The sequence below is a fragment of the Zeus faber genome (assembly GCF_960531495.2).
Source record: "Zeus faber genome assembly, chromosome: 13".
Classification (NCBI taxonomy): Eukaryota; Metazoa; Chordata; class Actinopteri; order Zeiformes; family Zeidae; genus Zeus; species Zeus faber.
Window position 1 is genome coordinate 975886 of NC_137198.1, and position 12677 is coordinate 988562.

Below are 12677 nucleotides of genomic sequence, written 5' to 3' on the forward strand. Positions count from 1 at the left end.
CACAGGACAAGACGTCCAAAGGACAGAAAGAAGAGGACCCCCCCCCCCCCGGGAGTGGTGGCTCACCCAGGTCGTAGGCCATGAAGTCGGAGGAGAAGCACTTGGCTCCGTGGCTCATGGAGGTGTCGTTGTGCGTGTTACCTCCGAACACCAGCATGGTGCCGCTTGCGATCACCGCCGTGTGGAGGTAGCGGAAGAAGCCGCTGTCCTTCAGAATGGTCCTGGACAAACAAGCGGGGGGCGACGATGAGCAACACTTTTTAACCTCCTACTAATTTACTATTACTGTATTATTTTAAAATCAAATCATTTTTCTGTACGTGTGTTCAATGACGATTAGAAGTGTACTACATTAAGAATTTATATATTTTTTAATAAATAATCATATAAATCGGGGGTGGGGGGATCACACACACACACACACGCACACACACACACACACACACACACACACACACACACAGACAGACACACACACACACACAATACATATCGTCGCCTTCCTAAAATAATGGCATAAGTCATTTTTTGACAAAAGTGATTTTTTGGCCTAAATCATCTCCTCATGCTGCTGGCCACTTCTGGTAAAACCACCTACCTCCTCAGCATGTCAGTAATCAACTATTGTCATAACCTTTTTGAATGAAATCATTAATATATATATTATATATATATATAATAATGTGTTTGCTTCAATTTTTTGTGTTGTCCGAGAAATCTGTAAAAATGACATATGCCATTATTTTGGGAAGGCGATGATATATTACATTTCATCTAGATTCAAGATTTTTATTTGTCAAATACATATACATACTTTCATACATATATGCAGTGAAATGTAATGCAACGCACCCGATGATAGCACACAATATGTCCTAGGAAAAAATAAAAATAAAAAGTTTCTTTCTATAGGCCGACTAACTGACTCCTAAAACGTAATACAGTAAGTTGAATACTTATAGAATAAAATAAAAATATATAGAATAAAATACAATAAAAATAAAAAGAAATAAAATGGAATAGATAGAGGGAGGGAACGCCTGTAATGCCTATGTATTACAGCATAAAGGTAATAGTAGTGCTATAAAAATATAAAATTTGGTTTTGTTTTTTTTCCCCAGGTCAAAGTTTGATCATTATGATTAAGGTACATAAAAAATATATAACTCCTATATCAGATCAAGGAACCACCCAGCAGGCAGCGTAATGGCGCCCAAAGGGCCGCAATAGGACCGCGGCCCAGAGATTCCCCCACCCGCCTGTCCCAGGCCAGCAGAGCCACTCACCACTTGCTCTTGTCCACCTGGTACTTGTACAGGTCTCCCGCCAGGCCGTACTTGTTGGCGCTGAAGGCCTTGTACCCGCCGTGAATGTAGATGGAGCGGGTCCCTGCGTCGAACACGCTGCTGTGGCCGTAGCCGCCCTGGACCAGTGCTCCCTCCGTCACCACAGCGCTCCACGTGTTCCTGGCTGGAAGGCAGAGAACCCGAAAAAAAACCCTCTTTCAGGCCCAGGTATCAGACATTGGTACTGCCATTGGCCCGGTCGGTCATTTTGGATCGGGTTCTGTTGTTAATATTTTCCCTAATGTTTTTATAGCGATAAGTGGTTTATTTATTAATGGACTTCACACAAAACCAATGTCACTATCAAATAATTTGATTTAACGTCAGTAATGCAGAAAAAGAAGGAGGAACGCTGCAGACCGGGGCTCCAGATTAACCTTGTTCACCATCGTCCTGGAAACCATTTTAACCATCCTGAATGAATGTCCCAAATTCACTGTGGACCATTTCTTCACATTGTAATTACATCATTACATCAGTACATTTTAATTTGTTGAAGTCATTCCAAATGGTTCTTGGTATGAAGGAAACACCATTCAACCAATTAGGGAATTGTACTTTGTATTCAAAACAATTGTATTGAATGGAAAAGTGTGTTTTTATATATGCATGTTGACTGAACATAAACTTTCTTTTACCACTGTAGCTAAAACATCAGGTTCAAACAATGAACTCACAGTAACAATCACTGTCCCAAAAACATATTTTATCGTCCCGAGGAAGACGGGATGAGGTTAGTCTGGAGGCCCACTGTCGATCAACAGGATAAACAGCGGTTCCAGGAGCAAACTTGATTTTTTTAAGGGGCACTTTTCTAACTGTCAAAACAACTCCCTCCTCCCTGCACAAACAGATGCAAAAACAAGCAGGGAAGTGTCCTCTTTGGCTGATTCTCTAGCTTGCTGGCTTTCCAAAGTATGACCAACAATCACCCAGATCAGTCGTGAATATAAATAATAGAACAATAGATTGGATGCATTTTGTGATAAAACACCAAATTCTGTCTTAAGTTATATCAAGTGTCATTTGTTCACAAGTTTTTGTGAAATGCTATTCAGACAGGAAGACAAAAAATGTTGCTTTTTTATTCCATCATGCGTTCCAAAGCCTCAAAATATCTAATAGCCACCACATTATGAAATAGGTTGTTCCAAGATGCGTCAAAACTTATAACGTACTGCATTCTAGGACATACTGTGTAGTTCCAGTCCTGCCAACCTACCGATGTCGTACTCCTGGACGTTGCTGATGTAGCCGTACAGGGGGCAGTGGCCGAACAGGACCAGCATGACAGGGCCGTCCCCGTCCTGCAGGGGGGGCACAATATGGGCCGAGTGGCCCACGACAGCGTACTGGTCCTTGGTCCGCGGGCTCAGCAGCACCCAGGTCTGGTTCTGGATGTGGAACACCCACAGCTGGCTGGACACGTTGCCCGTCGAGTCGATCTTCCCCCCGTACATGTAGATCTTCCCCTGGGGCGGAGCAGAGGAAACCACATAATACATATTTATTTGTTTACACTGCATATTTATCCTGTAACCATGTCAATGCACAAATCGTTCTTATTTTGTCACCAAACATCTGTTTTTAAATCACTGCATTCTTGTTGCATATACTGTTTGTATATATATATATATATATGATTAAAAAAAAATTCTATATCTTATTCTTATTGGAATTTGTATTACATGTATTCATGCCTCACATGCCTGTTGTGGTTGCCCACTGTGCCCTCTAGTGGCCACTGCTTTAAAAAATACAAATACAGTGTCTGTGAAGGCACTGGAAAGAAAGAAGAAAGAAGAAAGAAACAGTCTTTAATTGTCACACGACACTCCACAACACATGCTTGCACACACACACACATGCACATGCTTGATGGTGGCCGGTGAAATGGCTCCTCTGCTTTTGACCCATCCTGGCTTGTCCTTCCTCCGGGGGCACAGCCAGGAGCAGTGGGCAGCATACGTGGACGCGCCCGGGGACCAGGTGATAAGTGTCCATCGCTGGTCAGACCATGATGGTGCATGTTTTTGGTGGGGGTCCTTACTGACGTGAGGTGGAGGAAACCCCATGTGAACACGGGGAGAACATGCAAACTCCACACAGAAAGGCTCCTGTTTTTTTGGAAGATAACCCGCCGGAGCACGGTGCCAACAGCGCCCCAGGCGGGAATCGAACCCAGGACCTTCTTGCTGTGAGGCAGCAGTGCAATGCACTGCGCCACCGTGCCACAGTGGAGCCTCTTTCTCTTCTCTCTCAGCTCATCGGCCGAACACTCAGCCATCGGCGTAGCGTTTTAACCTCCCAGGGGCGAGCACATGCCTCCCAGGGGCGTGCGCATGCCTCCCAGGGGCGTGCACGTACCTCATGTAGCGCCAGCGAGTGTCCGTATCGCGGAGTGATGGAGTTGGCGGAGGCGTCCAGGGAAAGCCAGCTCTTGTCGGTGAAGTTGTACCTACAGGAGGACGGAGAAAATAGGGCGGGGTTAAAAAGTCATGCAACCATTTATCACTTAAAATTAAAACACCACCACAGTCACAACTTCGTTTCAATTTAATTTCTTGATTAGACTAAATTTGTTCAGTGAAATGTTTTTGCAAAGCACATCAGATGGTGAAACTGTATTGGCAGGCATTCTCATTGTGTACAGTATGAAATGCTGCCGTATCGATACATCGACAATAGTATCGTGAGTCATTTCATCAATATCTGATTTAATCGATACAGAATGGAATCCTGACCTTTGTATCGCAATGAAATAGAGTTGAGAGATCATGCCCAAAACCCAGCGCTACATGAGAAGAACTGTAATTCCACAATGTTCAGTTCCCTATTGTTCTACAGGCTGAGACCAGAAGCATTCATTTGTGTTAAATTCGGGGCTTTGGCCGCGGCAGATGGCAGTCAGCGGGTGGCTCCCGCCATCCACTCATTTTACGCTTCTAATGGAGCCGTGCGGAGAGAGTCGGACAGGGAGTCCACGCTGCAGCGCTGCCTCTCCTTCCTGTTGGACTCCGACAGAGACGCTCCGCTGCTATGAACAGCTTCTTCTTTTTCCTTCCTTGCACTCAACAAGTTAAAAATAAATTTACCTTGGCTAAAGAGGCGGCAGACTTCATCAAAACTAATTTCCAATAATCGCATAGCAACAGCGACAACAAAGACATGCGTCTGGCATTTCACCCACTAATCCGCCTGGAAACAGCGAAGAGAAGATGGAAAAAAGGAACTCAAAGCTCCAACACATCTCAAAGGAGAACAGAGAACCACAGCCACGGAGACACGGATTTAAAGCCCTGTAGATAAGGACTATATGGACAATATCTCATAATATCATATCATATTTCCATATCTTGAAATGACATCAATGTAATCAATTATTCATACTAGTTTAATTGAATGCCAGTCCTTGGATTTTATATACACACACACTTTAAACCTTACTACCGTAAATTAATAGGTAATCGCAGATACAACTCACTGCTTTACAGATTCTGAATCCTTATCGACACATACAGAGGACGGATCCAAATCCATTCCTTTTAATGAGATGCATAATATGAAGCGCACGTTTGAGATCAGTGAGCCGTCAAAGATCGAGTAACAAAAAACACTTTGAGAACTCTTATCTGCTCCTCGTTGTCAAAAAGCAGAAAATCAAGACATTTGCAGACGCAGCGTTGCCGTGGATACCTACCCTTCCACCATGCGGTAGTCTGAGGAGTTGAAGACGTAGCCTCCCACAACCCACATGATGCCCTCGTCCACCACCGCCTTGTGGGACGCCCGGGCCACGCCCGCCCTGAAGGACTGCTCCCTGGTCCAGAAGGAGGCGTTGGCGGGGACAGACACCGAGCAGCCGGGACCTGGGAACAACGGGAAAACGACCACGAGATGGTTGTTCTGTTGTAGTTTTTATTTATCTCTTCAAATTCAAGTTTGGATTCTCCACATGTATCCTCGCAAATATAGATTTAATAGAATATTTCTCAGTTACAAATGTTCATGAAATCTTCACCAATTATCTTATTAATCTAATTATGAAGTGCCACACGTGAAGTTAACAAGTCTTAACAGGGGAGGAAACTCAAAAAGACAATTTTGTTGAAAAGGGTCAAATTAGGACCAGGTGGAGCACTGGAAAGACTAGGGTCCAGCGGGTCGGCGGGGCCTGAGCGGCTCCTGAGCGACGACTCTAACCTCCACCCTGTAACCTCCACCCTGTTCCTCAAGGAGAACAATGAAACCATCACCGGCCGGAAACACTCTGAACACAGGGGCTGTGTTTTGGGGAAGCCCGCTGGAACGTGCCAAAAGAACTAGTGAGGAAAGAGGAAGTGGAATGAGATCCGTACAAGCAGAGGTTCAGCGGCCGATCAGATGAAACCAAGATGACCTCAAACCTTTTTGGGTTCAAATATTTACCAACTCATCAGCCAAATCATTTCCTTTCTAGCAGCACAGTATGATTAAAAGGTGGAAGGGGAACGATCCCAGACGTCTTTACACTGAGTCTCAGTCATTTCCAGTGAGAGATCAACAGAGTTTTGGATGTTTTGGCAACGACCATGTTGCCAGTGGTGGCATGCTGGCACTATTGGGACTATGCTAAAACAAAGTTATGCATATGTAATAATAAAAACGTTGTTAATGTTACCACTGGGTGTCACCAAATTTACCATCAATCATCTCACTTTTCAAACACTGTCAATCAAGTTTTTTAGACCTTTCATTGAAAACGATGAATGTCCAACTGAGCAAACTACTTTTGATCTTGATCAGGCTGTAGTCCTCTCATACTTTGTGATGTGAAATTTAGACACGTGCTACGATGGCCACTAGGGGGCCTTGTGACAGTCAGATCCATGTTGGATTCAGTGTAAAGGCAGCTTTACAATTGGTCAACAGAAACAGAAACACAAGGCGGAACCGCCTCCCTCGCACCCCGCCGCCACTTCTTTAGACGAAACAAACGTGGCCTTGGACGTCTCCTGAGAGGTAACTTGTCCAGGGCAAATCGTCTGGGAAAGAGAGATTAAACCAAGGCCGGCTTCCCTAATGGGGCATCCCTCTCTGCCTTGGCTCCAGCTGAGGGAGGCTGACGGAGGCTGACGGAGGCTGACGGAGGCAGGCGACGGCTGCATTTTGGAGGCCGGTGGGGTCTTCGCCTAAAACACTGTGACAGTATAATAAAAGGCGGAGATCACACCCATCATTTACCTCCACCTCTCTCTGTAATGAAGACTGTGTGGAGGTAACTGCCGCTAAACTAAGCCGTTTGAGAAGCAGCAGAGCCGTTCAAAACGCCCACTCGGTGCCGGAGGCGTGTCCGTAGGAGCAGCTCTCTAACCAATAGGAGTGATGCACACGACGTGCCAGCTCGTAGAAATATTAGTAGTAGAAATATTCAATGGTGAGAAAAGAGTCTCTCAGTGGGTGGGCCTGCGTGAGGAACAGCGGTGAGGTGAACATCAGCAGGATTCAAGTCATCACAGGGAACATGTGGTTAGAGCTACGCACACGTGTGTCTGTGCACGTTGCCTGAAGGACAGGGTGGATATCTTCTCAGCTTCAGGTTCCCACTAATCAACGTTGGTGTTTTGGTTGTTGAAAGAGCCTCCCTACACTTTAGAAAAATGTAAAAAGCCACGCCAAAATCAAAAACGTTCAATCTTTTTGGATATTATTCGCTCATATTAATCAAACTATGAACAAGATACATTTTCTAACTTGTTTGGCCAACTTATCAGCATGTTTCTCCCACTTTGTACCGTGTTCACGAGCCATAACAAATGCAGACTACGCCAAACTATAAAAATGACAGCACTTTGACGGAAAGTGAGACAGCAAAGGGAGGGACGAGGGCAAACAGCCTCTTCTCATTGAAGGACATTTCATCTTAGAATTGATCCAAATTTGGTGGATTTTCTTTTCAGCTTGTTGCAGAGCTCCTGAGCTTCGATCGAATTCAAAGGGTCCATCAAGATCAGAGGTGACTAACTGGCAGACCACGGTCCGGATCCGGACCCAGACGCCATCCGGTCCGGACCCAGACCTATAACCCAGAAATTATTGATGCATTTTGACGGAGCGTTTCTATTTTAATCGGCACAACTTTAATTTCCTTTACGGTACTGGAGGAGCGATCCAAGAACGTCATCCTGACAAGCCTCACGTCCCTCTCACACAGAGCGAGAGACGAGACGAGAGAGGAGTCACACAGTGAGAGAACTAAGTCAGAGAGAAGTCGTTTCCCATGGTGCTGTAAAAAGAGAGAAGTAGACAGCAAGAACAGAGCATGTTCCTTCTTCCCACGGCCACTTCAAAACCACGACCTCTCATTTGTTCTGAGACCGTGGAGCAACGTGAAGCGTCGCTACGAGACCAAGCACAGATGTTGATAACAAACACACCTGCTCAACTGAGAGCCCAGAAGATAAAGGACGCGAAAGCCCAACATGACGGATCCACCACAGCCCTCACATCCATTCACTGCCCGACAACGTGCTCAACCAACGCTCCCTTCCAGCTGCTTGGATGTTGGGTCAAGATAAAAAAACAAAAACATTTACTGATGGAGAGGTCGTCAAGGAGCGCCTGAGTGCGGGAGCAGAAACCTTCTTTGAGGGAAAACAAAAAGAAGAGTTTTGTGAACAAATAAAGCAGATACCTACGTCAGCAACATCAGCCACAAAGAAGGATGAAGCTGAACCCAGGATGCGCTCGCACAGCTGGATGAAGCCGCTGACCAGGCTCCGGGCGGAGGCTGACGGTGCTCGGCTGCTCCTTTATGGAAGGTTCTTCAACCAGGAGGAGGAGGAGTTTGGTGAAGATCTGTTGGGTGCTACACCCCATCAGACCAGTGCAAGAGGTGAGGACACCACCTGGCCATAAAGGAGATGCTAACCAACAGGGGGGCGGAGCCCAAACAGGTAGTTTCAAGAAGCACAGGTGGAGCCCCCGCTGTGGTCGGGAGAGAGGAAGGAGCTGTGGCAAGAAGGGAAGAGGACAACCCTGAGCTCCTCCCTTAACGCTGCATGATTCATCCATCGCTCCTGTGCTCCACCCTGTCGGAGGAGGGTGCTGAAGTGACGAACACAACGATGACAATGATTCACCTCCTCAGGGCGTCCTCTCCCCATCAGCGTCACACGCTCAGGGAATTCCTCAAAAAGTGGATGCACATGCTGACGACCTTCTGCCGGACAACAACGTCGGGTGGCGCAGCAGAGGCCAGGTGGTGCAGCGCTTCTGGTCCATCCCAAGGGAAATGGCACCTTTCTTGGCACAGCTGAAGAGCAGGAAGGCAACACACTGTCCTCTCTTTTTAGAAGATGAGAAGAAGAAGATATCTATCTACCTGTGGCTTTTTGGTTGATGCCACTACACACCTGAATGAAGTGAGTTTACAGCTACGGGGTGAGGACGACTCCGTTTGTCCTGATGACAGTGCTCCGCTCCTCCCAGAGGAACCTTGAGGCGTCACACCTGCAGGGAGACTGCAGGAACAGCTTCAGGGTCAGAGCGGGATCTTCTTCTGTAGACTTTGTTAACAAGCTGATTGTTAACGTCAGAAAAGGTTTTGACGGCTTGGGCCTTGGACGGCAGCTCACGCTGTTCATTCAGAAAACGTTCCTCGTCAAGGACGTCAGGGCTCTCAGAGGAAGTCACGCAGCACTTCAAGTGGGAAAAAGCTGAGGCTCTCCAATCCAACATGTCCCTGAGAGAGCGTTGGAGGAACTGACCCTGCCGCTGTCTGGCTCCAAATAGTCTCAGAGACTAGAGACAGGTTTCCCAGGTGTGAGGAGCGTCGCCCTGTGCACGTCCACCATGTTCAGCTTCCTCCACAATGAGCATTTTTAAAACCAAATATGTTTCCAGGCTCAATGAGCACCTCCACATGCGCACGACAACGCCACTGACAGCGTTCCAGCCCGGATTTAAAATCCTGGCAGGACAAGATAAAGATCACTTTTCTCACTGAACGAGTGAAGGTATGATATATGAGGGAAGGAAAGAGAAAAGTGTAAAAGCTGTTCAATTGTCAGGATTGTTTATTTTAACATTTTAGATAAGTTAGTTAGATGAGTGAAGATGTGAAATGGAGTTAACAAAAAGGGAAAGGTAAACTCAAGCTGCACTTTTTGAATGAAGCACTTTATTTAAAAGATGCACATCTCTGAAAAGCTGTGATGTATTTTATTTTTAAACGCAGCCCTTGTTTCAATTGAAATTAAAATAATATTTATTAGATTACTTTATTTCTAATTAATATTATTTGTCATTATAATAATTATAATAATAATAATGAGAGCCTGAAACTATTTTTTTTTTTTTTTTTTAATCTTTCCGACTATATCGACTATGACATGTGCTTTCTCTTTCTCGAGTCAAATGTACTTATTGTAAGTCGCTTTGGACAAAACGCCCCAAATTAATAAATAAACAAAATTTAATTAGTAAATAAATATAGATAAATAAATAAATTAATTAGTTACTAAATAAATAAGTAATAATAAATTATCCCTCCAGTTCAATGTGAAAACTGATAATAAATATTGCTGAAATATTATTGAATTGTACTTAATTTGTTTTGACAGTCAGTTGTCGACGACATACAGACGTTGGTACAAACACCAGGCTCCTTCAACATGTCACTGAATCATAAAGCAACTTAGACATTATGATGTGAGGACATTTTCTCTAACTGGACCTCTGTGAATTTTAACTGAACACCCCTGATCTAGATTGATGTGCGGACTGTCCCTTTTACGTGCACCAACCTTGCCAGCCCGTCTTGCAGAGGCAGGTTTGGGCGCTGGCCAGGCAGCGGCCTCGCTCCGGGAAGCCGCAGTTGGAGCGGCAGTACGGGACGTCGCAGGACGGGCCCTTCCACCCAGAGTCACACTGACAGTACACTGAGCTGCTGGAGTTCCCCACACGACACTCCCCACGAGCAGAACAGTCATTGGGACAGGAGTTCACCCTGCACAGGGAGGGAGCCGGAGGGACGGGGGGAGAGAGACGGGATGAGATCAAATCAATTCATTCATCCCTGTGGAGAAATTCGGGTTTCACAGCAGCAAAAAACAGTGCAAATCAAGAAAGGGATGATCAGAAAGATTAATAAAAGTTCAATAAAAACAACGTATTTTCACATCTATCCACAGTTGGTACAGGTAGTAGCAGTGTAGTAATAATGTTAATAATGAGAGTGTGAGTCCAGTGATGGCAGCAATAAGCAATAAGAAAAGTAAGATGGAGGGGGATGGAGAGACCGAGGGAGAGAGGGAAGGAGGAAAAGATAGAGAACCAGGAGAGAGGGTCAAGAGATAGAGAGAGCGGGGAGAGAGGATAGAGGGGGAGAAGGAGTGAGAGAAAGAGGGAAGGGGTGGGAACAGTGAGGGAAAGAGAGAGTGAAAGGGGGACACGTGGGAGTGGGGGACACGGATGACAGGGTTCATCACGGCATTACAAAATGAAATTCAAGGACTTTCAAGTACTTTAAGCATCTTTTTTTTCAAGGACTTGACACAAAAAGTAATACATTTTCAATGTGATCTTTATTCATTATAATGTAATATAACCTTAATCTCATTGTCTCATGTATAAATCTATACATCTTTTATTAATCGCAAATGTCTATTATTAAATGTACATTTCCCTGCATCATTCAGGTCATAAAAGTCATTCTGGAAATGTTTTATTATGTTATGATTGGAATAACAAAAACAGGAGGAAAATCACAGGTTTTCAATGATGGTGGTATTTTCCTCAAGGACTTTACAAGAACTTCAGCACAAATTTTATATTATATCTATTTTCAAGGTGTTCCAGTTCTTAAAATTTCTGAGGATGAATTTCAAGCACTTCAAGCACCTCAGTGAGCTGGGAACCCTGGGATGGCGAGGGAGGGAGGAGGGTGGAAAGCAAGGGATAGCGGGTAAGCGAGTGGGAAATAGAGGCAAAGGGAGAAAGCAAAGCAGAGTAAGAGTGAGAAGGAAGTTACTCTTCAAAGGTCAAAGGTCGCAGCTGTGAACTGCGAGACGGAGCCTTGTTATGGGATGAAAGCGAGAAGAGAAGGTGATTTATCTTTCTTTTTCCCTCCGTCTATCGCCGAAGACTGCGGAGGAACAACACGGGATGGAGCGATGGACGCCCTTGCTCTTTTCTTTCATGTTGCCGGGGTTGAGTGACGGTGCCTCCGCCTCCTCCAGACACCCAACACCGCTTTCATCCCTCTCACCTCAAGCACAACTTCAATCACATCGCCACGGTAACCATGCCTGGCAGCGGGGCGGAGTCCATCGCACCCTCCGCATATTGTTCTTCATTTATTCTCATTTTGTTAAAAGGCCTTTGGTTTGTTGCATTTCTCAAGTCCATTTGTCTTTTTGTTGAAGCTGCATGAAGGTTTCTACACATGTGGCGCTCCGTCCACTAAAAAATAAATAAAAACTACCTACAACTCCACGGGAGGGGACCAGAGACTTACTTCTCTGCTCCATCCAAAATTAACTGGCTAATCTGGATAATTACGTATTTTTCATTTAGTTCAAAGGCAATCTCCGTATTTTCTTTATTTTTTAACCTAAACCTTATTTTTTGAATATTGATCATGACATAATCATACTCCACCTTGATTCCTGAGCAGTGACAACGTATAAACAAATGATATAAATGAATGGGGGCATATGAGAGAGCTGTGACAAGTGGCATCAAATATTTCATCAAAGCCATATCATTCATTTGGAAATTCCACAAAGATGCCAAGTGGAACATAGAGAGTAAAAACAGTCACACCAATTTCTAGTCAAACCAAAACTGTCATCATGATAATCTGTTGTTTTCTCTCTTTATTTTTTATTCTTATTAAAAAAAGAGGGGGCAGACTGAAATAAAGCCTTATTAAATCCTTAGAAATTCAAAATCCCTCAATCGCTGTTTTACCGTGAAAACCAATCGAAATATCCTCATATGACGTAGCTCCACCAGCGTAGACGGACGGACTGATGGATGGATGGATGGATGGATGGACGGACAGATGGACGGACAGATAGATACAGATGAATGGACGGACAGATAGATAGATAGATAGATGGAAAGATAGATGGACAGACGGACAGATGGACGTACGGACGGTGGTTTGTACTCCGGGCTCCACTGACCTGTAGGAGATGTTGAATCCTGTCAGGTTGTAGGCGGCGTCGCTGAAGAAGTGCAGCAGAGCGTAGCCGGACAGCGCCACAACCTCGGGAACCGTCTCGTTGCCGTAGCGCTCGGGAACGATGAGACCGCTGGCACAAGAACACAGCAGCACCTTCATCA

General features: G+C 45.1%; 1 protein-coding gene across 1 annotated transcript in view; it reads right to left on the minus strand.

The window, feature by feature from the left end:
• The window catches only part of atrn (attractin), a 154134-nt gene that overhangs the window by 122795 nt on the left and 18662 nt on the right, over nt 1-12677 (minus strand). The window contains exons 4-10 of the mRNA XM_080012760.1: nt 12518-12646; nt 10133-10335; nt 5047-5215; nt 3714-3804; nt 2569-2818; nt 1287-1470; nt 67-221 (exon numbers count right to left, since the gene is read on the minus strand). Coding sequence (XP_079868886.1) covers nt 67-221; nt 1287-1470; nt 2569-2818; nt 3714-3804; nt 5047-5215; nt 10133-10335; nt 12518-12646 — 1181 coding nt within the window. The remainder of the gene's footprint in view (nt 1-66; nt 222-1286; nt 1471-2568; nt 2819-3713; nt 3805-5046; nt 5216-10132; nt 10336-12517; nt 12647-12677) is intronic.